Below are 25,967 nucleotides of genomic sequence, written 5' to 3' on the forward strand. Positions count from 1 at the left end.
CTGAGTTGTGGACAGAATACGGTTCATACTTCCTGGGACATGGCTCCTTTTTTAGCCTCTATGATTTGATAAGGACTTTGATGATTATTCCAAGATCCATATAAATGTCATGTTTTATTACGTTGATTCTTCCTGGAGTCACAGAGAGAGAAGGCCTCCCTGTTGGCCTTGATTAATTGGTCCTCTACCTTTTCCTCATGGCTTTTGGACTTGGTTTCAGGCTTTGGGCTAAAGTTGTCTTTCTTTGTTCCTTTGGTCTCTAAGGTGAACTCTTGTATATCCAACTTTTTTTTAACATTTTCATATATGTATGTTGTTTTTTTTTTTGCTGTTGATTATGTTGATGTTCCTGATCTACCCTTTATAACTAGTTTTTCTGAGAGGGATGGAGGTTGATTCAGCAAGTCTGCTGAGTTCTTACTGAGCCCTCTTGTGGCCAGCTGCCATGGTTTCTGGTATCAGCTTCAGCTCCTCCAGCTGGAGATAATATACTCCCAGACAGGAAGATGTTTCTAAATTCAGCAGAAAGGAAGATTACTGATTGTTTTGCCAAATATTTTTCCTTTACGTTCTAGGGAGACAGACTCTGCATGAAACAATTTAATTTTAACTAAGGGGTTAATTTAATGGTCTAGCTGTTGCTCCTACTGCAAAAATTCAGACTTTAGAATCTAATTTATGAGTGCCAAAATATTTTCCTAGAGATCCAGCTTATTTTAAAGTAGAAATAAAGTGAGTGTATGTGATGAGCACTTTCTAATTCACCAAAGATTCCATGTGGTGTGCTGCAGGGATTGGTTCTTGGATTGGTCTTTTGAATATTTTTGGAAGTGACACAGCAAAGAATTGTTGGGAAAGGTTTGTTTTTTGCAGATGATGCCAAAATCTGTAACAGAGTAGATGGCCAAGAAGGTGTGGAAAACATTTAGTGAAGCTGAAGAAATGGTCTAGAATCTGGCAGTTAGGATGTAATGCTAAAATATACAGAGGTATGCATTTAGGCGGCAGTATGGGGGGAAATCCTTCTTATTACAAAAGAAGAATGGGATCTAGGGGGTAGGGGGCCTCGGCAGGTGCCAGGTATGGAGAGTGGTGAGTTCTTTCATTCTTATTTGTTTTGTCTAGTGTTATTTGATGTGTTTGTTGTTTTGAAATATTTTATTAGTTTTTGAGAGCTTTTTAACATTTTTCTTGAATTTAATTATTGAATGATGTTCTTTTTGTAGGCTGCTTGGAAATATTCTTTTAGTATATTTTCACTATTATGATCAAAATGTTATATTTCTTGATTTTGTTATTGTTTATGAGGACTCATGGTGTTTCTGTTTTTGCATTGTTGCACTGCATACAGAGTTTGACTTCTTATGGTTTCCAGTTCAGTTTTTGTCTGAATGTTTATACTTTATGGAGTTTTAATTTTGTATTTGGTTTGTGTTCTACAATTTTGACTGAGTTGAGGTATTCTGCTGGCATGTAGTTTCTGTATAGCATTCTATAACAGTCTGGCTTGTTCTGTTTTCCTAGTAGGATGTGTATTGATGTGTTAGGGCCTGGTGTAATATTTGCAGTGCTGCAATCTGAATGCTGTCACTTAGTGCTGTTTTGATATGAGAGGTTTACTATATTGCAATTGTAATTCAGTTTGGCTTTCTGAGGGCCAAGCCCACATTGAACATCCTTTACAATAGCTTAATACCATATGCGTTCCAAATATCTTTTTTTGCAGGGTTTTCTGGTTGGCACCTCAGCAGTGCATGTAAAAATAATATGCTGTGATACTTTTACCTCAGAAGACTATGAATGCCATTTTTTATGCAAAATCTGTTATTATAAATGCATCATTTTTAATTGTGCATTTATTTACGCGTCTCTGGACACTCTGACCCATCCTTTATCCCTTTTGCAGTATTTCAAATCACTGAAAGGGCTGGACTCCAAGGGGACCCCCCCCCCCCTCCCCCTTGGCCCTCTTGATGATTTGACCTGTGCCGTGCCTTGGATGGGAGGGGGCCGTTATCTCATCCCTCACCTTGAGCAGGCAGCGGGTGGCTTCTGAATGTGGACAGATATTTAGCCCCCGCCATTTAGCCAGAACTTATCTGGCTTAGTGGCACTGAATATTGGTCCCAGGATTTTGAAGGAGTGATAGGAATTCTAAAGATGAATATTTGGTGAGGATGGGCAGACTGTAGGCTGTATGGTCTTTTTCTGCTGCAATGTTACTACCTCAAATGCTTTAAATATGTTGCTGAACAAACATTATTGCCATAATAGTTATTTTTGAGTAAATCATTACTATTTCTCTTCTGTATAGTGTAATTAGTGTTTCTTAATATAAAACTTAGGCCTAGATTTATTGAAATGCGATAAGTATCGCATGCGATAGCAAAAGGGGTGTGTTTTATGCTAATTACCTTTGTGAAGAGCTAAGTTAGCACAAATTGTGATAACATTTTCAGATTGTGCAATAAGTGCTAGACCTGTTGTATTTCCTGCAATCAACCACTGGGGGACCATTATTAAGGAAGGAAGAGAGAGAGAGAGAGAGAGAGAGAGAGAGAGAGAGAGAGAGAGAGAGAGAGAGAACCTAGCTGCAATATCCTCTCCCTAGATAGGTATTTGTATCCCTATGGGTGGCCCATCTAGTAACTCGAGGTGAGGTTTAGGTATTAGTGTAGGGGGTTAGGGGCCACTTTGACATTCAACGTGAGACGTACGAACAGAACAGTGGTCTCTTGTGAACATTTGATGACCTACGGAGTGAGGAAACTCACTTCAAGGTGATATTTGTGCAATGTTCTCTCCACCTAGCTTGATGTTACCAAGGTAGAGAGTCCATCAAGCTAGGTTGAGAGAACCTTGCACAAATATCATCTTGGAGTGAGTTTCCTCACTCCGTAGGTCATCAAATCTTCTCAAGAGACCACTGTTATGTTCGTACGTCTCACGTTGAATGTCAAAGTGGCCCCTAACCCCCTACACCAGGGGTCGGGAACCCATGGCTCGCGAGCCAGATATGGCTCTTTTGAGAGCTGCATCTGGCTCGCAGACAGTCGCCACACTTTCCCGCTGACCCAACTGTTCCCCGGTCCTCCTCCGCCCGGGCTTAAAATGCTGTCAGCCCGGGCGGAACGCGGCAGGACAGCTGGAGTCAGCGGCACCGGCGTGCTCTCTTCTTCCCGCCCCCCCACCCCCGCGGCCCGGAAGAGGAAGTGGAGAGTATCGGGTGCGTGCACGGCAAGAAGAGGCCACGCTAGTGCGCTTGGCATCGGCCCGAAGAAAAGAAGACTGCAGCGTGGCTCGGAGGAAAATTAAGAGCTTCAACCGCGGCCGATGGGACTCCGCCTCCGCGAGGGCTGAAAATGAAGAGGTTAGCATTGGGAGGAGGCTGCTGCTGCCGCGAGTTCCCGGGGTGGGGGAGAGAGAGAGTGAATGAGCGAGCAAACACAGCTTGCTCGCTCATTCACTCTCTCTCACCCCCACCCCGGGAACTCGCGGCAGCAGCAGCCTCCTCCCAACGCTAACCTCTTCATTTTCAGCCCTCGCGGAGTCCCATCGGCCGCGGTTGAAGCTCTTAATTTTCCTCCGAGCTGCAGTCTTCTTTTCTTCGGGCCGATGCCGAGCGCACTAGCGTGGCCTCTTCTTGCCGCACATGCACCCGATACTCTCCACTTCCTCTTCCGGGCCGCGGGGGGGGGGGGTGTGTGTGTGTGTGTGTTTGAGATCCTGTGTGTGTGAGTGAGAGATTGCATGTATGTGAATGATTGAGAGCCTGTACATGTGAAAGAGAGTATGTGTCTGTGATTGAGAGCCTGCCTGTGAGAGAGCGAGCATGAATGTAAGTTTACCACTGGGAACCTGTATGTGTAAGTTTGTGATTGAAAACCTGTTTGAGTGAAAGAGTATGTGTGTATGATTGAGATCCTTTGTGTGTGAGAGAAATCATGTGTATGTATGATTAAGAGCCTGTGTGTATAAGTAAGAGAGATCATGTGTGTCTGTGTGTGATTGAGAGCTGGTTTAGGTGAGGGAGCATCTGAGTATGTGATTGAGAGCCTGTGTGTAAATGAGAGAAAGAGAGGACATGTTTGTAAGCATGTGAATGAGAGAAAAAGACAGCATGTATTTATGTGAATGAAAGCCTGTGTGTGTGTGTAAGCGTGAAAAGATAGACAGCATGTGTGTAAATGTGTAATTAAGAGCCTATATATGTGAGAGAGAAAAAACATGTGTATATGTGCGTACTGAGAGCATGTGTGTATAGGTGTGTCATTGAGAGCCAGTGTGAGAGAGAGCGCTGGTATGTGACTTAGAGAGGAGAAAGTTCCAAGCAAACCACCCCGCCTCCTGCTAATTCAGAACAATCTCAGGACACTTGGATATCAAACGTTCCCAGGTATGCAGAGCAAAAAAATTTTTGTATCCTTATTATTTTTCATTACTGGGTCTTTGTGTCTGCTATTTTGAAATATTTTGTTGGTATCTGGAAATGTTTTATATGAGTTTTTAATTATTGGATATTCCACTCATCAGCTGTTTCGAAATATGTTCTTTTTGTTAGTACAGTTTTACTGCTGATGATTTTATATTTCTTGATTTGTTTTATAAGGATGGGTGATGTTTCTTTTTTCCTTTGTTACACTGCATACAGAGACTCTGGCTTGTTGCAGTTTCCAATTCAGTTTTTTCTGCATGCTTCTTGTTATGCGTTTTGGTCTCTTTATTCTATGTTAGGTGAGGGACAGCATGTGATTCAGGTGAGGTTTTCTGCTGGCGTGTAGTTTCTGTGTAGGACTCTATAGCAGCCTGACTTGGTCCGTTTTCCTAATAGGAGATGTATTGGTGTCTTAAGGCCTGGTGTAATATTTTCAGAGACTTATTGTACTTTAAAAGTGTGATCTTACATAAAATGCACACATTTACTTGTATTTAGTTTTAAACATATTGTATGGCTCTCATGGAATTACATTTTAAAATATGTGGTGTTTATGGCTCTCTCAGCCAAAAAGGTTCCTGACCCCTGCCCTACACTAATACCTAAACCTCACCTCAAGTCACTAGGTGGGCCACCCATAGGGATACAAAAACATATCTAGGGCAAGGACATTATGGCTAGGTGTGCTCTCTCTCTCTCTCTCTCTCTCTCTCTCTCTCTCTCTCTCTCTCACTCCCCCTCCCCCAGATGGCTAGGCTGGTGCTCCAGGAGCTTCAAATCTACTAAACCAGGCCTTTCAGGAGACATCACAAAATGTGATAAAACCTTACTGCCCTGCAACACAGTTTAACACTACTGAAAAAAGGTATAGTTACATCTGTGCAATAGCACTTCACAGACTGGCAAGCCCACCCCTAACTCCTCCTCTTTTTCAAATTTGCATCACACCATACGATATGGTGCTATCGCATGCATTAATGGGGCTTTTCGCATGTGATAAGCCCTTAACGCATGCAAAATCGCCTTAGCGCATTTTGATAAATGACCCCCCCCTTAGTCCTAAGGTGCACTTGTGAATTGTAAAGTAAATTGTGATTATTACTATTTAAACTAGTAGACATGTAATAGTGTAAACCTACAAATTACCTTTATCATATGCTGCTATTCTAATATATTGTAAATTACTTTGGGAAAATCATGTATTCCAAAAAGTTTGTAACAAATCAAAATAAATAAAAATATTTCTGTTTCATCATCTCTCATGCCTAATGTCTCTTTTTTTTTATATAAAAAGGCAGATAGATGATAACATACACTATATGTAAATAAAAGGAAAAGCAACTTACTGTAGACACAAATGGGAAAGATGAAGCAAAAGGTATAATGCCACTTTAAATAGCTGGCCATTCAGTCACAAGGAACCTACCTGATTCTGCCACTTCTGAAATGGGAATTCCTCGCTCTTGGGACATGAAGCCCAGCACTGAGAAGATGGCAAAACCAGCAGCAAAGCTTGTCAAGCTGTTTACCACACAAAGGCCAATGCAGTCTCTAGGTACAAGAAAAGATCAGAGGGGGAAAATGTTGAACTGCAGTGAAACTCAACCAAATGATTCCTTCTAGGGTCTCATGAGGTTCAGAGCTCACAGTTATGGTTATCATATTTTTAATTCCCAATGAGGCGGGAAGAGAAGCAGAGGGGGACAATTCCTACAGTACAGTTTGTTTTTTTTTTATAAAGTTTGCTAGATATGTGGGGAAGCAGTACTTACTAATTTTGAACTTGTTATATTCTTAAAAGTGACTTTTTTTTTTAAACAAAACCCCCACCCTAGCCCATCCTTTCCCTATTTTCTCTCTTCCTACCCAGCTCCACCACTTTCTCTCCCCCCAACTCTTCCCCACTACTATATTTCCCAGTCTAGCTTGTCACCAACACCCTCTTAAACTCTCCCTTAAGTCCAACACCACCAATTTCTCAAAAATCCCCCCCCCCCGCCCAAATGCTCTGCCGCTTGATTTCCTGCCGCCGGTGCTGCCCTAGTACAGCTGCTGTCACTTTTGCTTCCATGTGACTCAATGAGTTTGAGCCGTGTGGTGCATGCACTTCCATGCTATTCTCCTGAGAGTGCAGCACGGGTGCCGCACGACTCAAACTCCCCGAGAGAGCCAGGTGGAGGCAGAAGCAGCAGCTGTCAGAGAGGCTGTGGGAAATTGAACCAAGGACGGGACTCAATAACTCATGGTGGTGGGGACTGCAGCCACAGCAGCCTGGGTGTGTTTATCTACTACGACGAGGCAAAATCCCCTGACATTTGCTCAAATTTCAAAAATCCTTCCAGATGGCTACTATTAGGGAACCAAAACAAAGGACATGTCCAAGCAAACCAAGACCTACAGTAACCCTGCTCAGTGTATTTCATATCACATAATTTATAAAAGAGTGCCGAATCAAATGGATCTAATGGTAAGTAGGAAGGGAACACCATATTAGCCTGCCAAAAATAAAACAATGTAAAGGAAACCAGCTAACTATATGGAGTATGGTTATATTTTATAACGAAATGAAGAGAACATTTAAAAGTCACTTTCTGAAAATTGCCTTTCTGCAACAAATGGCTCAATAGGTGTGAAATATGATTAGTAGTGATGCACTCTGTTTTCCATTATCTATGTCAATGTATGTCAAAAAAAAACAACTAAAGAGTGTCTTAGACATGCCGACAAATAGCGTACAAAATGAGTAGGATTGTGGTTCATTTTACAGCAGCAGAGGATTGCCAGTTCACCCCAGGTCAACCAAATAGGCTTTAGAGTCCTGGCTTTGCCCCATTGCATGAAATGGGTTCTGATTTTTTTCTTTAAAATCCCTAAGAAAATCAGAACTACAAATCCATGGATGCAATGGAGCAAAGCCAGGACGAAGCCTGTTTGATTGATCCAAGGCAAGGAAGCAACTCTACCACAATGCCTGCTTTCTCACTTCATTCTTTCTTTATCTGTTTCCAGCAGCTGTCTCTCTGCTATCTGCTGACTCAATTTTTAGCTTCTTTTATTAAATACTTTTAATCCAGCTGCTTCCAGCCTTCCCTGCTCTCACCTCTGACCTAAGATTTTGGTTATTTGCTTAATTTTCTACTGATATTCTCCTTAGGAAGCAAAAGTGAAAATAATTGCATGTATGTGTTTTGTAGGTCACTTAAAGATCATGCAGAAACGAGGCGGTTCATAAAATCTTATTAAATAAATAAAATATTTGAGTTTTAATAACAATGTTACACTTGTGTTTATCATTATTATTGAGAAAGATAGTCAAATAGGTAAGACATGAATTTATTTACATAAAATATTCCCTGCCCTTCCATAGTTCAGGGTGAGGTGCAATAAAACTTTCACAATACATAAAAACAAACAATTACATCATTGCATTGGACATGAACGGGGGTAGGCAATCTTCAGTCCCTGTGGACATCAATCTACTTGGGTTTTCAGGATATCCCTAAGAATATGCATGAGATAGATTTACATACAATTGAAGCTGTGTGCCGGCAAATCTATCTCATGCATATTCCTTAGGGATATCCTGAAAATCTGAGCACTTTAATGTCCACGAGGGCTGGAGGTTGCCTACATCTGGGTAGGATAGTTAATCAGGCTGCAGGTTACAATCCAGTCTAAAGCATAATCTCATTGGTTTACTCTACTTCAGTGGTTCCCAAACCTGTCCTGAAGGACCCCTAGCCAGTTAGGCTTTCAGGATATCCACAATGAATATGCATGAGATAGATTTTCATACAATGGAGGCAGTGCATACAAATCTATATCTCATGCATATTCATTAGGATATCCTGAAAACCAGGCTTGTTTGTGGCTCTTGAGGACCAGAGTTGGCCAGTGGCCACCTCTGTCCTATGTTCTTCTTAGATTTTTTTCTATGATTTTTGAAGGGCAGATTGTATCAGATTAGCATGTCAGTGTAAGCAATTACACATCTTATACTGAGCATGAAATCTGATAGTTTAAATTTGGAGACTCAATGCTAAAGAAAGCAGCAGATGCACTAAGGCAGAGTTGGCCAATTCCAATCTGTAAGAGCCACAAACAAGCCTGGTTTTCAGGATATCTGCAATGAATATTCATGAGATAGATTAGCATACAATGGAAGCAGTGCGTGCAAATCTATCTCATACATGTTCATTGCGGATATCTTGAAAACCAGACCTATTTTGAGGACTGGAGTTTTCCATGCCTGCATTAATGGTTTTCTTGTATAAAGAAGGGGATGCAAGAATAGAATATAAGGGATACAAAGACACAGGAAGGGAGTGAATTCAAAACACTAGATAATGTAAAAAAACAGGAAAGTTTTTATTTTTGGTAGGCATGGTTGAAAATGTTTGTAGTGTAAGTGGCAATGGCAAAAAAACCCAACATTTTTTGCTTTTGCAACTAAATTGGTGAAAAATGTTTGCCTCCACCAATTCTTTTGACCTAGAATTTAATATGAACATTTTTTACAAAAGCAGGCAAAATAAAATCACATTATCGTTTTTTTGGTTGCATCTACAAATTTGTCTCACCCCCAACTTAAATATATAAATAAATATGATACTGTCATATTTCACCATTTTCCACTTTTTGCTTGGAAATTATGTTATTAGTGTCTATGGCATATAACTTTGCAGAATATTTCCAAAACTGCATGAGTTTCGTGGAGTCTCTGATAGAGATACTGATCATGAAACATACCTGTAACATCTGTAATGGTACTTGTTATAGCTGCCAAATGCTATATTGATCCCCATGCAAATACTATAGGAATAAAATATCTGGGATCCAGCATCCAACCAAACCTGGAATGCAATAAAAAAAGAGTTTATATGAAGGAACACAGGAAGAAATTTGAATGAAGCTCCCAGACCTGTCCTGTTGACCCAATAGTTTTCAGGATATTCACAATAAACAACCAAGAAATACATTTGCATATGAGGGGCTTTTCTGGTGTATGCAAATTTAGCTCGTGCATATTCACTTTGGATATCCTGAAAAACCAACTAGCCTAGGGCAGATATGAGAGCCACTTCCTAGACATTCCACTGACATCATCTCATGAAATATTCAAGTATTGAGTCTCCACCCAGGAAAAGGATCTAGGCATCATTGTGGATAATATGTTGTAATCCTCTGCTTAGTGTGTAGCAGTGGCCAAGAAAGCAAATAGAATGCTAAGAAGTATTAGGAAAGGAATGGAGAATAAAACAGAGAATATCATACCTCTGTATCACTCCATGGTGAAACCACACCTTGAGCAATGTGTGCAATTCTGATCACTGCGTCTCAAAAAATATATTGCAGAATTAGAAAGGATACAGAAAAGGGCAACAAAAATGATAAAGCGGATGTATCAATTCCCTTATGAGGACATGCTAGGGCTCTTCAGCTTGGAGAACAGACAGCTGACAGAAGATACAAAAGAAGCCTATAAAATAACGAGTGGAGTGGAATGGGTAAATGTGTGTAACCTGGACATCTTCTTGGGTTACCAGTAAGTCCTGGGTGTTTAGTTTCAGTCACTAGCTAGGATAGAATGGATAATGGGAGGATCCATTCAAATGCAGTCCCTCCATCTGTGGAGTATGGAATGGCTATCCCACTTGTAATAATATATAACCACATCCTTGCTACAGTTTGGGCAGCAGTCCTTTGAGTTGTTTGGTGATCCTGGCCAGGATCGATAATGTTTCTGCCCAGCCAGGACACAACCTGTTTGGTGGGAGTTAGCCCTCTGAGTGCATTTTTTGGACTTTAATCTTTTAAGTGGTAGGGGCCCTACTGGAGCCTGTTCAGCTCCTGGGCCCAGGGACTGGGGAATCCTGAGTCTGGGCCTGAGGAGGTTAGGGAAGACCTGCCCTCATAGCCTCAGTGAGGAAGGGGGTGACAGTGACCTGCTGTAAGGAGTCACCTGATGTTATTCTCAGTTGTGTAAAGATTTTCAACATCCAGGAAGAAGTTGTTTGACTGCCCTTCCTTCCTGACTGGAGCCCAGAAAGTCCTACTCCAGGGATCCCTCCCATCAGAGATTTGAATAAAAGCAAAAAGGACTGCATAAGAACAAAGAAGGTTTGAATCATCTAACAGTGAGTAAAAGTAAAGCCTATCATTCAAAAGGACACCCATCCGGTGATTCTTCAGACCCTGGGGAGAGAGAAAATATATCTTGTTGTGCAGAGACAGTAATCAGGAAGGGGTGACCCGGCCATCAAAGGGACACCTTGCAGCACCTTGCACTCCATTTTTCCAAGCACTGGAGAGTAATAGTTTCCTGGCGCTGGCACATAGATATTCCTGCACAGATTGAGGAGAATTCTGTAAAGGACATATTCAGTGGTGCTGTGGATCAGTGTGGTGCCATTTTACAACCATTTGCAACAGTAAAGATTTATTTGGACGCTAGCAAAGTGGCTCCAGTGACTTCTTTGGCACTTTCAGCACACACAGTGTCATTAATTATCACATATATCCAAGGAAATCAGGAGAGAAGAGCTAGCCACTCTGCACTAGAAACCAAGAGGACTCCTTTCATCCCCAAGGAAAGTAGTACTGCTAGCCTGGGTTCCTGCCCGAAGAGTACAAATAAGTTTATGTGCCTATCCGTACCGGACTTGTACATTAAGGAGGGTTTGTTTACTCTTTCAAGAAGTACACAAACTAGGGGACATGTATGAAGTTACTAGGTGTCTAACATTTGTCTAACATGTACTAGGTAATACATGTTAGACAAACAGAAGAATGTTTTTTAATTAATGCATAATTAAATCTGGAATTCACTGCCGGAAGATGTAAAACCTGTTAATGTAGCTGGGTTTAAAAATGGTTTGGACAAGTTCCTAGGAAAAAAGTCCATAAACAATTATTAAGGTGGGGAAATCCACTGCTTATCCCTGGAATAAGCAGCATGGAATCCAGCAACCATTTGGGATCCTGCCAGATATTTGTGACCTGGATTTGCCACTGTTGGAAACAGAATGTTAGGCTTGATGGATATTTGGTCTGACTCAGTATGGCAAATCATATGTTCATATGCTCTAATTTATTAAAGGAATGGGGAAATGCAAATAATCTGATTGAATGTGAAGAATCTATCCTTTGCTAGCTTTTTTTACATATTCCTATCACTCCAGTTAGTGGGACTTAATGTAGGGGCTCACGTGGGAGTGCTGGGGACAAGTTTTGACCCTTCCTGACAGGGGGGAAGTTCAGTCTTTCAAAGCCTTTAGACTGTTAGGAAGTCTTATACATTCCAGTTAGAATATAACACTGCCTCACAGTCTGACATTAGTAAAAAATAGATCCTGTACTGGAGTATTGATGTAGATGAACACATTCAGTAGTGTGCAATCCATACAATGAAACAAAAAGCAGTACACAGTTCAAATAGTTACAGTCACTGCAAATCTTCCCACACATTACCCACTAGATCTGAGGTACCATTTGGAGATAGGACCCTTCCAGAGCTCAACCCTTTCTAGTGTGCAAATCTTGATAGTCCAGTAATATGAACTGGAAAACTCTCCTGAACGTGTGAGCTTTCTTTCTTTATTCTTAAACAGCAATTCTGAAAGTGAATCTCCCTGCCTGGTGGTCCTTAATCTGACTTCAACCAGAAATTCCCTCTTGAAACCTTAAGTAAAAATCTTCAGTGAAATGCAGAGAATATGTTAGTAATGCTTCTCTAGTGATTCAATCTCAGGATCCTTCTTAGACCCCAAGAAACTCCCTACTTCCTGGAAGGTCTAGGTGATTTGACAGAGGGCCTTAGCTATCTTTACAGCACGGAAGACTGGATGAAAGAACACAAGCTAAAATGGGCTTATGAGTTTTGTGAAATCACTCCTTAGAAGGCACCTACCACTGGGGAATGTCAGGAAACACTATACACTTCTACTCTTTCTGACATCATAAATCCAGCATCTGTGAAGATTCTGATATGTATAGTAAGGAACATTTTAGTGATCCCCTTACACTTATATCCAAGGAAGAACTAAACAGGTTGACATTAAAACCCAGTTTTCCCAACAGATAGCCATGAGACCAGTCAGCCCACAGGATTAGGTATTTGCTTATTTTGTGAGTTCAAACCAATCCAAACCTCTTTCTCTCTTTTTCTCTCTCTAGCGCTAAACTGATCTCTTAGTTTAGGCCTGAATAATGACAGGATTGATTAAAATATTGCAAAATCCCAGACATAAGTACAGATGCATAGTGTTATTTTATAATCATATTGGTCATTAGTGAGTGGGGGTCTAGTGCTATGAAATGTAGACCCCTCTCTTGCCACACCAGATATGTCTCCCACCCCTCACCCTCATTCCAATGATTTTGTTACTCTCTCCTCGGGATCTCATCAATCTCTCTCCTCTCTCAGAGCTGTAACCCATCTCCATCTTCCTCCCCTTCAGTGCTCTCACCATTCCCACTTCTCCCCACTGCTCTCACCTCTCACTCTTTCCCCCAAGTTGTATTACCTTCTTTCTTCCCTCTGTGCTTTCCACCACCTTGCTGCTCTTTATAGACAGTTTATAAACATGTAATAGCCAGGTTTGTGAAGTGGCACTGCTGAGCATGGGCTCCTTCTCTGTCTTCTGCTGCTGATTGGCTCATTTTGCTCACAAAAACCAATCAGCCAGATGACGTGGGGAAACAGCAGCAGTTCAGAAGTGCATCTTCTCAAGCTTTCCATCATTGGCCCTGACCTAGAGGAGAGGAGAGAGGCTGTTGTGAGGAGGGATTAGGCCCTGATTGCACTGCTCCTCCTGCTTGCTCCTCAGCCTAAGTAGGAGCCAGCTTTGCCCCAGCTGCTTCTCCTCTTGAAAATAACCTTGTGTAATAGCTGACACTTCCCTAGCTGCTTCTTCTGCCATCTAATGCTGCTCTGACAAACAATCAAGATGAAGACTTCAGTGCTTGGACCCCAATACAGATGCACTGGATACATCCCCAGAATCTCTGCCAATGAAAGTCATTTTTTACAGTAACAATTTCATACAGTTTTGCAGCACAAATTTTTACATGTTATTTTAGTTACATGTAATGTCCTTAATCAGAAGAAGGGTGAACCCGCTGTGAGGACAAGTTTGAACCTGAAAGTTTTACTACGGTCAAGCTGTACTATTTTTCCATTGGACCCTCTTCCCACCAAATTGGTAAAGGAACAGGAGCTTGGTCTTTCTTTCTGTAAGGAATGCTTCATTCCTTTACTATTTTGCCTCTTTCCTGTTATAGAGAGAGGATTTTGCATTTCTGAGACCAACCCTAAGATTTTTCCCTACCTAGGGATAAGCAAGGGGTTAAAATAGCGCGTCGAAAACGCGCAGCCAATCACAGGCTAACAGAGTGCACTGTACTGTATCAGCCTGAATGTATGTACAGGTCTACATGCAATGTGATGTTCAGTTCATTTACAATGTCATGTGCTATTTACTATCTTGTCCTTGCAGAATGTGATTACCAAAGATCTTGACTTGCTTTGAAACTGTTACCTAGATTTGTTCAGTAATAAACTGGTCACAGGTTAGAAATATACATTTTCTGGTTTTGTCTTTTCATTGTGTGTTTTTTTGTCTTAAGGGTTGGAGTAGTCAAAGGTGTGGCCTCCAATGACCTTGCATGCTAATATGCCCTTGCACATTCCAACTAGGCATTTATCTGGCAGGCAAGACTATATGGTCTAGGCCTTACAACTGAAAGTTCAGTGTATGCTCCCAAGGAAGACAGCAAGAGCTAAAACTGAAGCTCCTTATTGTGGAACTTCACTCTTGGCTCCAGCTGCCTTCTTCACTCAGCATACTGTTAGCTAAGTCTTGGGTACATGGGCCTTTATGTGAGATGGCCGCTAGGTAGCTAGTGTTCAGCTCCATACGCTGTCTGGTACAATTGGTGTCAAAATGTTTGGCTACAGGTGTAGTAGCTATGTCTTCACTCTTTGGGGACCCAATTGGTGGTGTAGCTATGCGCCCGTTATTAGGGATGTGAAACGTTTATCTGACGATTGAAAATATTGTCTGATATTTTCAATATCGTCAGATATCGGGGGGTCCCCGATAGCGATAGAAAACCCCACGATTAATTTAGTGGGTTTTCTTATTGTTATGGGGGGGGGGGGGGGGGGGAAGAAAGACAACCTAAAAACACAACTTGACCCTTTAAAATGAGTTTGTTAGTATTCCCCCACCCTCCAGACCCCCCCCAACTTTTTAAATACCTGGTGGTCCAGCAGGGGTCCCGGGAGCATTTTCCCGTGCTCGGGCCGTCGGCTGCCACTAATCAAAATGGCGCCAATGGCCCTTTGCTCTTACCATGTGACAGTGGCTATCGGTGCCATTGGTCGGCCCCTGTCACATGGTAGGTGCACTGGATGGCTCGCGCCATTTTTAAAGATGGCGCCGGCCATCCATTGCTCCTACCATGTGACAGGGACCGGCCAATGGCACGGATACCCTGTCACATGCTAAGAGCAAAGGGCCATCGGCGCCATTTTGTTTACTGGCAGCCGATGGCCCGAGCGCGGGAGAATGCTCCCGGGACCCCCGCTTGACCACCAGGTATTTAAAAATTTGGGGGGGTGGGGAGGGTCAGGAGGGTGGAAGGATACTAACAAACTCATTTTAAAGAGTCTGCTGTATTTTTTGGTTATCGGCTCGGGCACAGCCGATAAAAAAAACCCGATTGGACTACAAGATAACATTTTCACGATGTGAATCGGAACCAGAATCGGAACCAATACTGGTTCCAATTCACATCTCTACCCGTTATAGTACACCTACAACAAACCATTGCCCTCTTCCATTGTGAAGATATAACACCTCTGACCTAACAATGGGCCATCTCCCTGGCTCTGGGCCCAAATGCTGTCATGACATAACTCTTTTCTCAGAGACCTACTTGAACAGTTACTAAAGTTTGAGGTTTTGTTCATCAGTAGTGAGCTGAAATGTGCAGCTGCAGGGGCCAGGGTCAGAGAGTATGTTTTGAACATGTCAAGTTTGTGTGTGTTGTGGAAACTTCAGTCATTACCACATAAAACTTTACATTGGGCTCCCTTACTTGTGTCCTCAGTACAGTTAAAATGCTATGTGGACCCAGTCCTTTTTATGGTTCACATTACACTAAATAGGTCATCAACTTGCAGGCTGTTGGAACATGGCGTCATCTGCTATGTGATAAGTGAGGAGGAGTGAGGGAGTTGTTCTTGTAGAGAATGGCCACAGGCCAAGAGCAGAAGGTCTAGAAGGCTGCTGCTTTTTGGGATCAGGCAGACTGGTACAGACCAGCTGCCACCCCTGGATTGGCCTGTCTTGTGGATCTGTCTAATTCCTGTAAGTTCATCCTTAGCTATCAGGTATTAGACAGATTCACAGGCAAGGCCAGTACAGGGGATCAACAAAGAGGAGGCTAAGGAGTTACTGTCTGGAAAAGGGACCCTCAAATATGAGTGCTGGTAGGTCTCAGGTACCTGCACCCCCCCCCCCCCTCCCCACACACACACACACCCTCTACAGGTATCAGCAACATGCTGGCACTGTGCCCCTCCAGCAACCTATTTCTCAGAATAAGCCTAACATTGCTTGTATGAGGGGACCATTCCCACTCTGCGTTCCAGCCATCCCTGCATCCCTACATTCAGGGGACAGCTTCTTAACAACCACACCCCTCCCAAACCAGCTAGGCCTCCCTGTCAGCACAGCATCTGAGAACTCTGCACATCCCCATTTTACAGGACTATTAGGACTACTCCTAGTATTAGGCACAAGAGCTGCCGGTGGGAGGGGGAGGTATGCACTACAGGCAGATATCAAGTCATACCAGTCTGTCAGACTGCATATCAGAGTTGTGACGTGGCCAATTGTCACACCCCTTCCCACACCCTCACCCTGTCAACACAAGGTCTTACCAGTGATAGGCCTAGGGGTAAGGTCAGAGTACTATGCATGAGGCCATTCTGACAACAGCCCATACTATCAGATCTCTGAGATAACCTTTGTCATGAGTGGAAGCACTGGATTACTGCTGGCCTAGGACAGTATCCAAAATGAATACACACACACACTGCCTGCTGTGGGGTTTGCATTGCTGAGATAAGGGAGGGAATTACCAGGCCCATGTCTCCCCCGATACATAGATTTTGGCAGAGGCTAACACCACACATCACTTAGCCATACACACATTGACACACATATCTGTGGTGTGCTGACTTCCAGCAGAAATTCATGCACCTACACATGGCCAATGAGTATGTTCCTGGACAGTTTGTAATCAAGCATCTGTGATATCTGTGGTGGCCTGGACCCTAACCAATAATGAGTAGTTGGCATCATTACTTGGCATAGACCCTTATCGATACCAGCATGCCAGAAACAAATCTGTCTAAAGCATATATGGTACATACTTTGTCTCAGGTACTGACATGGTCCCCTTAAGGCCTCAGGTGGCACTAAATGCGTGTCTTGCAAGAGACCAACATAGAAAGCATATAAGTCATCAGGGCAACCACATGAGAACTCTGGGAGCAGTAAGCCTATACATTCAGCACTGTAAGTTCTGGGGGCCCTAGCAGATGACACCTTTTTGAGCCTGGATGCTCTACACTGAGCTGATGATTGAGTTTTCAGAACACCTGCCTTGCTCAGCACAAACAATTACAGTGACAAACACCACATGAGACAAGCCAAAAGGACAGCTACTCCTCTGAGGGGGCCACAAGTCATGGCTGTCATATGGACCAGCAAGGGACTCTAACGCTAAACCACCTGATTGTGCCTTCATCACCCTGGCCTCTGTCCTTTCTGCATGCAGTTCACCCAAGGTGTCCTACACCTATGTGCTTTAAGCGTGCCCACAGAAAGAGTAAGAAATGTAACAGATAGTAGCTATTGCTACTACCACACATCATTAATTAAGAACATAAGAATATAAGAAATTGTCATACTGGGTCAGACCAAGGGTCCAGCAAGCCCAGCATCCTGTTTCCAACAGAGGCCAAACCAGGCCACAAGAACCTGGCAAGTACCCAAACATTAAGAAGATCCCATGTTACTGATGCCAGTAATAGCAGAGGCATTCCCTTAGTCAACTTGATTAAAAGCAGTTAATGGACTTCTCCTCCAAGAACTTATCCAAACCTTATTTTAAACCCAGCTACACTAACTACACTAACCACATAATCTGGCAACAAATTCCAGAGCTTAATTGTGCGTTGAGTGAAAAAGAATTTTCTCTGATTAGTCATAAATGTGCTACTTGCTAACTTCATGGAATGCCCTCTAGTCCTTCTATTATTCAAAAGTGTAAATAACCGAGTCATATCTACTCGTTCAAGACCTCTCATGATCTTAAAGACCTCTATCATATCCCCCCTCAGACGTCTCTTCTCCAAGCTGAACAGCCCTAACCTCTTCAGCCTTTCCTCATAGGGGAGCTGTTCCATCCCCTTTATCATTATGGTCGCCCTTCTCTGTACATTCTCCATCGCAACTATATCTTTTTTGAGATGCGGCAACCAGAATTGTACACAGTATTTTAGGTGCAGTCTCACCATGGAGCAATATAGAGGCATTATGACATTTTCCTTTCTATTAACCATTCCCTTCCTAATAATTCCTAACATTCTGTTTGCTTTTTTGTCTGCTGCAGCACACTGAGCTGACGATTTTAAAGTATTATCCACTATGATGCCTAGATCCTTTTCTTGGGTGGTAGCTCCTAATATGGAACCTAACATCGTGTAACTACAGCAAGGGTTATTTTTCCCTTTATGCAACACCTTGCACTTGTCCACATTAAATTTCATCTGCCATTTGGATGCCCAATCTTCCAGTCTTGCAAGGTCCTCCTGTAATGTATCACAGTCTGCTTGTGATTTAACCACTCTGAATAATTTTGTATCATCCGCAAATTTGATAACCTCACTCGTCGTATTCCTTTCCAGATCATTTATATATATATATTGAAAAGCACCGGTCCAAGTACAGATCCCTGAGGCACTCCACTGTTTACCTTTTCCACTGAGAAAATTGACCATTTAATCCTACTCTTTGTTTCCTGTCTTTTAACCAGTTTGAAATCCACAAAAGGACATCGCCTCCTATCCCATGACTTTTCAGTTTTCGTACAAGCCTCTCATGTTCAAAAAACCCTTTTAAGAATGTCCATCAAAACTTGCAAAGTATTTGATAGGCAAAATATCCTATCAAGTTTCTTATAATGAACAAAAATTGAAATGCCTTGTTTTCAGAAAACGTTTTCTTAATGCATTTTACCCATGTCACCTATAAGTGGAGGGCCCTGCTTTTAACAGCATTGCCAAGTGATCCAGTTTCCTGATGGAGACTTTAAAGGCCAGTCATTATTATTATTATTTTTTTAGATGCTGTCTTGATAGATTTTGGTAACTGTAATATTGCTCTAAAATGGAAGAAGCAGGACTGCAAATACCACAATGGAATGGAGGGTGTATTTAAAACTCTGGAATGGCCCAAAGTTTCCCTTCAGAAACTGGGTTATTTAGTAGCTCTGCTATAGTTGCTTATTTGGTGCATGTGACTTTATCATAAGCTTTATTGAGTGGTTCATTGTCTTTGCAATTGTCAGTTAGTGAACCTACCTCTGAGTCTTGCAGCCTGGTCATGTTAGGTTTCAGGTAGAACATAATCCCTTCATAGGCCCCGGGCAATGTGACTCCTCGGATCAGCAGGACAATGAGCATTACATAAGGGAAAGTAGCAGTGAAATAAACAACCTGCAGTCAGAAGAAACACTTTCAGAAATTAAAAATGCCCAACAAGTCATGGAACTGCAGTGGGCACAGACAGTATGAAACATATAATCATCAAGATGTTTTAGGCTTTGCTGAAGGGAATTTCTTTATTACTTCAGATCTCTATCACTGGGTATGGACATTTATTTCCAGCTTTTTTCACATTCCCTCATATAAAGGTCAAATACTAATAGGTTTGTGGTATCTCAGCTAAATTATCAACTCATCCACAAATATCCGAAAATGTTTGGATATTTTCAGTTTGGCAAATTGTGTGTGCTTTTAGCAAAGAGCACACACTATTTGTCATTATTAAAAAAGTGGACTTCTGAACCTTCCCCCTCACCCAGAGTCCTTCTTACCCCTCTGTGGCCGCTTGTGGACTAACCAGTGAAGAAAGGGGCAGGGGTGATCCCCAATTGTTCCAGTCCCACTGGTTCTGGTTGAAAAATGGTGCTGGCTGGCCCTGAAACCAGCATCAAATTGTTTTATAGTAGCATTGCTTTACAGTGATATTGCTTTTGGCTGTGAGAGAGCGGAAAAGGAGGCCTTTTTTTGTATTTTTAGTTTTGTGGGTTTTTTAAATTTCATTTTTATTTTGGTTCAAGTGAAATAAACATTAAATGAACCGAAACCTCAACTCCTCCACCTACAAAATGATCACCCCCCCCAAAAAAACCCCCCAAAACAAACCAAAACAAAAATCTTTCCCCTGCCTCTCCTTACTGTGGATGCATTATTTCTATTTTCTCTATTTTAAATTATTATACAGCTTGTATTGTACTGCTCTAATAATGCAGACAGCAAAAATAATGTTTATTATTCATTTCCACTTATTTTAAAATTGCATCAGCTTTTATTAAACCACAACACTTCGTTGCTCCCATCACAATGCTGTATATGAGGTATGCTCCCAGGTCTCGTTAGATTATATTTGAGGTTAGGCATTAGTTAACCTGAAAGGGAATTTGGACGGAGTTAAGAACATCACTCACCTTGCCCGTGGAACTGACTCCTTTCCAGACACAGAAGTAGCACAGAATCCAGGCCAGCAGGAGACACAGAGCCAGCTCCCATCTCACAGTGCCCAGATTGTGAATGCCATCTGTGATTTTCAGGACCCGACGCCTATCAGTTTTAAAGAGAAATAACTTACTGAAGACAATGGTTCAATCAAGCCTTGGGATGAGGAAGGCAAAACATTCTATGCATCTATCCAAACTTGAAAGTTTCAAGGTTTTTCTTTTTTTTTGTTTTGTTTTTAAGGATAAAGCTATTTGAGCAGTCCTAAAGTGTTTTGAAAGGCTTTTACAAAAGATGTCTAAATTAAGATTAACTGCAAGAGAGGACATAATTTTCATAGATATCATGTTTTGGTTTTCATTAGAAAATAAATGTAACCCAAACTGTGCTATTTGTGTTACTGATAGTTTACTCTTTGTTCCGGTTTTTCATAACCCTATGTCTTACAGAGTGTAGGGTGAATTTTTAAAAATTTCATATGTAAAACTCTGTATATACTCACACATAAGTAGCATCTACTCCCCTATTCTGTATTTTATAAAAGTTGAAAATACGTGTGTATTTTCACTTTTGCATGCATATATATACGTGAAAACAAGGGGTGGTCTAGGAGCATCCCGGGAAGGGACTGACAATTACACATGTAAGTTGCTATTTTAAAAGACATGCAAATCTATTTGCTAGCTTACTCACCATATTTTTACACCTGCTGATTATCTGGCATAAATGACATTAAAATGTTTATTGGGTAGTACTCACTGGTGGGAGGTCTGGGTGAACTGGGGGGGTTTTCAGAGTGAAGTACCAGGATGGTCTCAATGGACCTGGAGAAGGAATGGGCAACTGATGGACTTATGCAAAAGTCCTACTTTACTTTCATATGAAAGATATATACATATATTTATAAAATAGCCAGGAAAAGTACGCACATTCAGTGCATTTATATAGATAGTTTCAATACCCTGAATATATTCTCACATTAGCCTGGATAGGGATATGCGTATTTTATAAAACACTCATATATCATATACCCGGGTTATAAAATACTTGTGTAGATCTGCTCACAGCGTGAATATGCCGTTGTGCGCATTTATTTATCCTCTATATGTGTGACACAATGGGCCTATCACAGTAAGCATTTTTTCCTAGATACATTATGGTAAAAACCCTTGGAATTTGTTGCCAGAGGATGTGGTGAAAGCTGTTAGCGTAGCTGAGTTTAAAAAGAATTTGGATAAGTTCCTGGAGGAAAAGTCCATAAACTACTATTAGCCATGTAGACTTGAGGAAGCCACTGCTTATCCCGGTTATTAATAAGAAGGATTGGGCCTATTCTTTCAGATCCTAGCGGGTACTTATGTCCAGGATTGGCCACTGTTGGGGACAGGATGTTGGGCTTGATGGACCTTTGCTCTGATCCATTATGACATTTCTTATGTTCTTTAGTATATTAGATCCATAATTTGAGCTATGGCTATTTGATGTTTTATTTTTGATTAGTGATTAGCAAATATGATTCGTTCTCTCTGTCCTACAAGTGGCTTTATATGAATGTATGTTGATAGTATGATCCATGGATATTTATTAAATTACCGTACTTCTACATATTCATCTCATATATCTTTGGTGTGTGCCTGTTTGCCTGAACTGTATTTTATTAGACTGATGTTCACATTAGAGAAATTATTGTGAACAAGAGTTTGAAGACAGGGTACATACTCCCAGAACTCATCGACGGGTGATGTGCCATTCTCTGCAGTCGATCCGTTACCGGTCATTGACTTGTTTATGAAATCTACACAGTGCTCTATGGAATAGGAAAATAGGATTTCTGGATCAGGGAGAGCTGCACATACATGAGTTTATTTTCCTGTTCAGTCAGGTTAGCAAGACCCATGAACAACACATCATACTAAAAATCACATACTAAAAACCCCAATATTGCTATACTACAGAAATCTTTTTGTCAAATATGAAATTACTTTTTTAGAGAAGCTTACCTGTTACTGGATCAAACAAATTGGGTACATTTTTAATACAGCAGACAACTAGGACTAGTACAAGGGTATTAAGTGCCTTAGGTGAACCATTCCACCTTGCGCCTCCACACTCCCCGACACATACACACACACATACACACACACGCACACACACGCACACACACACAATTAAAAATTCTAAAGTCCATATTTACCTGCAGTGTGGCTCAGCTAGTTTGCCAGATAAACTTATGTGGCTAATTTAGCCCATATATTCAGTAGCACAGTTGTACCTCTACATATATCTAACTACCTTAAAGTTAGCCGGATAAGTTTATCCAGTTATCTTTAGGACAAATGTATGGGCCAACCAGAGTTAGCTGGACAAGTTATCTAACCAACTCTGAGTATTGTAGTTAACCAGATAACTTATTTGGCTAACTCAGCTCCTTCCTGATATACCCATTCTTCTCCCACCACTTATCAGGATAAATATTTACCAAATTAATATTATTCCAGCCAAGTGGTGGCTGCTAATTGCGGCCAGATATTTAAACCGTGCTATTTAGTTTGATAATTCAGAACTTATCTGGCTAAGTGGCACTGAATATGGACCTCTAGGAATTTATAATAACACATTTTACATAAAAAAGGATATTAAAGTGTTCTGTGATAAAAAAATATTATTTATAACATGTATGTTATATTTACTTGCATTGCTGTGGTACCAACCAGAAAACCTTGCAAAAAAAACTGCTTGGAATTTGTATGATATTAGGTGTATTGTAAAATGTGTTGGGTGTGAACTTGGCCGGCAGAAAGCCATGAGTAAACTGAATTACAATTACAATATAGTAAATTTCCCATACCAAAACAGCACTAACTGCCAGGACTCAAACAGCAACAAACCTACCATACCTATAAAAAGGCACCATTGCAAATATTACACCAGGCCTCAAATCACCAACACACCTCCTATTAGGAAAATAGAACAAGCTAGGCTGCTATAGGCCCATACACTGAAACCGGCACTTGGATATTAATTTATTCATTCTATTCTCTTCAGGATTGGTCAGCTTCACGACAGCTGACTAATCTTCATTCAGAACTCAACAAAGCTCACCAATTCTAAAGACAGTGGCGTAAATAAATGAATATCTAAACACTGGTACCTGTTTGCTCGGAGCTTAGATATTCACTCTGCAGGGAAGGTAAGAGCGTTGTCTCCTCCAGCAAAAGTAAAGGCCATTCTTTTGGGTATTGGGAAGGGATGGGTGGCCAATGTTTATGGGAAAAGGTGAAGGAAAGTCTGCTAACTGCTGCATTTTTTATAACTTGGGAATGGGAGGACTGAGCCGCTATGGCCTGCGAATTTTGTTTTATTATCCAAATATTCAGTAAATTGGTGATCAGCTAAAGTAAGCCAGATAACTTTATCTGGGTAACTTTCGCTGGGTATTATTCAGTGGGAGACTTGCTCCACTGAATGTTTGGTTAAATCTAACTTACTGAATATTGACCTCTATGTTAATAGTCTTTTGTTTGCAGACCTGTCTACTTTAACCATGGAAAAGAACTCTGCCACCTACAGTGTTGTAAGGCCCAGATTATTATTACTATGGAGAAACAAACATTGGAAATTAAAAATAAGTTAGAATCAGTGGCATAGGTATTGGTGATGCAGCCAGTCCAGCTGCACCAGAGCGGAGCCCATGTAGTAAAGGGGATCCTTCTATGAGCAAGACGTTGCCAGGGCAGAGCTGGCAGGCTGGAGAATCAGCAGAGGGAGAGCCAGCTCCGGCACCAGCAGAAAGAGAAACAGCCGGGGTAGAGCCAGTTCCTGCCTGGGGGCTAAGGACAGGGAGGAGAAGCAGTGCCATTAGGGCGTTCCTCTCTTCATAGCAGGCTATCTCATCTCCTCTGGCTCTGGGCATGTGATAACGAGGCAGAAAAGGGAGCACTTCTGAACTGCTGATGCTTCCCCGCTTCCCCTGGCTGATTGGCCCATCCTGCTCCCAAGAACAAATCAGCTGCAGGAGGCAGAATAAGGGGCCTTGTTTTCAGCAGTACTTCTTCATGCCCTTGGGAAAAGCAAGGGCTGAAGGGTTGAGGGTAGTGGGGAGAAGGGTACTGTGGGAAGGGAGCGGAATGAAAGCATTGTGGGGATAAGGGTGAGAGCACTGAGATGGGGGTGGGGGGGGGGTGTAGGATGAGACCATTGGGGGGGGGGGAAGCAAAGGGTGAGAACATTGGGGAGAGGGACAGAGGTGAGAATTCTGTGGGGGACGGGTGAAAGCCGGGCAGTCACTAGACAAAATGGCACCAAGAACAAGGGTTGCTTTTGGTGCCGCCCCTTCCGTTTGGGGCTTGCATACTCACAGACTGATTCAAAAGGGAAGCATGGCATCCCATCCCTGGACCTGCCACCCAGGGTAGTTGCTCTGCTTGCCCACCTCTTGTGGCAGTCCTGGGTGAGAGCACTGGTGTCAGGGGGAGGAAGCAGGTGAAAGCACTAGGGTGGGAGGAGCGAGATAGAGAGGGATGGGAGGAGAGCACATACTTTTAGCTGGATTAAAGGAGGGCAATTTTCAGACTGATGATTTGTGCGGTAAATTGCTATTTATTTTAAAAAGAAAATGGCTTAAAAAATTGCTCTCTAGATTGGAATTAAAGAAAATCTGCTTAAATAGAATGAAATGTTAAGATGCAAAGTGCAGTCCAATGGCAACAATGTATATATATAATATTTTGACCTGGCTGTTTCCTCCATTTTCTTTTGGCTTTCAGCTCAGTTGAAACCAGGGTTGGGATCTGGTGCATAAGCCTTGATTTGCAACTGCCCAGAGATTTTTTTTCCGTTATTTTATCCCCTCCAAATTTACATTGTAGTGACAGATCTTGGCTGAGGCTCATGCACCTCAGATTCTTCTGTAATCCTGTAACCATGGGCCCTTCACCCTGCTGTTGGATGTTGCAATGACTATGACTCCCTCCCCTTTCCTGGGGCTGTGAATGCTGCTTCCACATTATCAACCAACATACAGGACCTGAGTCAGGACTTGCTCCCACATCTCTCTATATGGCGATGTGCAGCATTGTCATGGAGTTATTTAGCTGACCTAATAACTGATAATTTTAAGAAAGTGGAGGTGAAAATTTGCTTCATCTCATACTGTTTTTAGCTTCTGTAGGCCCTTGACAGTTTTAAATCACCAGCAGAGCATTACAGAGCTGAAGGCATGCATTCTCAATTGTGTCTTTATTTTTCTTTAAACATTTTAAATTGTCAAGTATCTGTTTCCTTTTTGGGGCAATCTGTCTTCATAAGCCAGGCACAGAGGTTGTGTAATTACATATGCATAATAGCTGTTGCCTGAATTAATTTTTTCTGCCTCAAATTAACTAGGAAATTAGCTATAAGAGAGTGTGCATTAATGTATGTATGCATGTATTATTTATTTCCATTTATTGTCCACTTCTATAACCTACTTGAGGAAAAGTGCAACATTAAAGCATCCTAATTGTACAAAACTCATCACAAAGAAATCATAAGAACATAAAAGCATAAGAATTTGCCATACTGGTTCAGACTGAGGATCGATTAAGCCCGGTATCCTGTTTCCAACAGTGGCCAATCTCGGTCACAAATATCTGGTAGGATCCCAAAAGGTAAATAGATTCCATGCTGCTTATCTCAGGGATAAGCAGTAGATTTCTT

At 41.8% G+C, this 25,967-nt stretch overlaps 1 protein-coding gene across 1 annotated transcript in view; it reads right to left on the bottom strand.

Moving 5' to 3' along the window:
* Window positions 1-25,967, bottom strand: part of LOC115090604 (sodium- and chloride-dependent GABA transporter 2-like) — a 113,804-nt gene that overhangs the window by 48,740 nt on the left and 39,097 nt on the right. The window contains 5 exon segments of the mRNA XM_029599945.1: window positions 5,862-5,986; window positions 9,185-9,288; window positions 19,095-19,229; window positions 20,243-20,375; window positions 21,990-22,077. Coding sequence (XP_029455805.1) covers window positions 5,862-5,986; window positions 9,185-9,288; window positions 19,095-19,229; window positions 20,243-20,375; window positions 21,990-22,077 — 585 coding nt within the window.

Source organism: Rhinatrema bivittatum, chromosome 4 (genome assembly GCF_901001135.1).
Source record: "Rhinatrema bivittatum chromosome 4, aRhiBiv1.1, whole genome shotgun sequence".
NCBI classification, from domain to species: Eukaryota; Metazoa; Chordata; class Amphibia; order Gymnophiona; family Rhinatrematidae; genus Rhinatrema; species Rhinatrema bivittatum.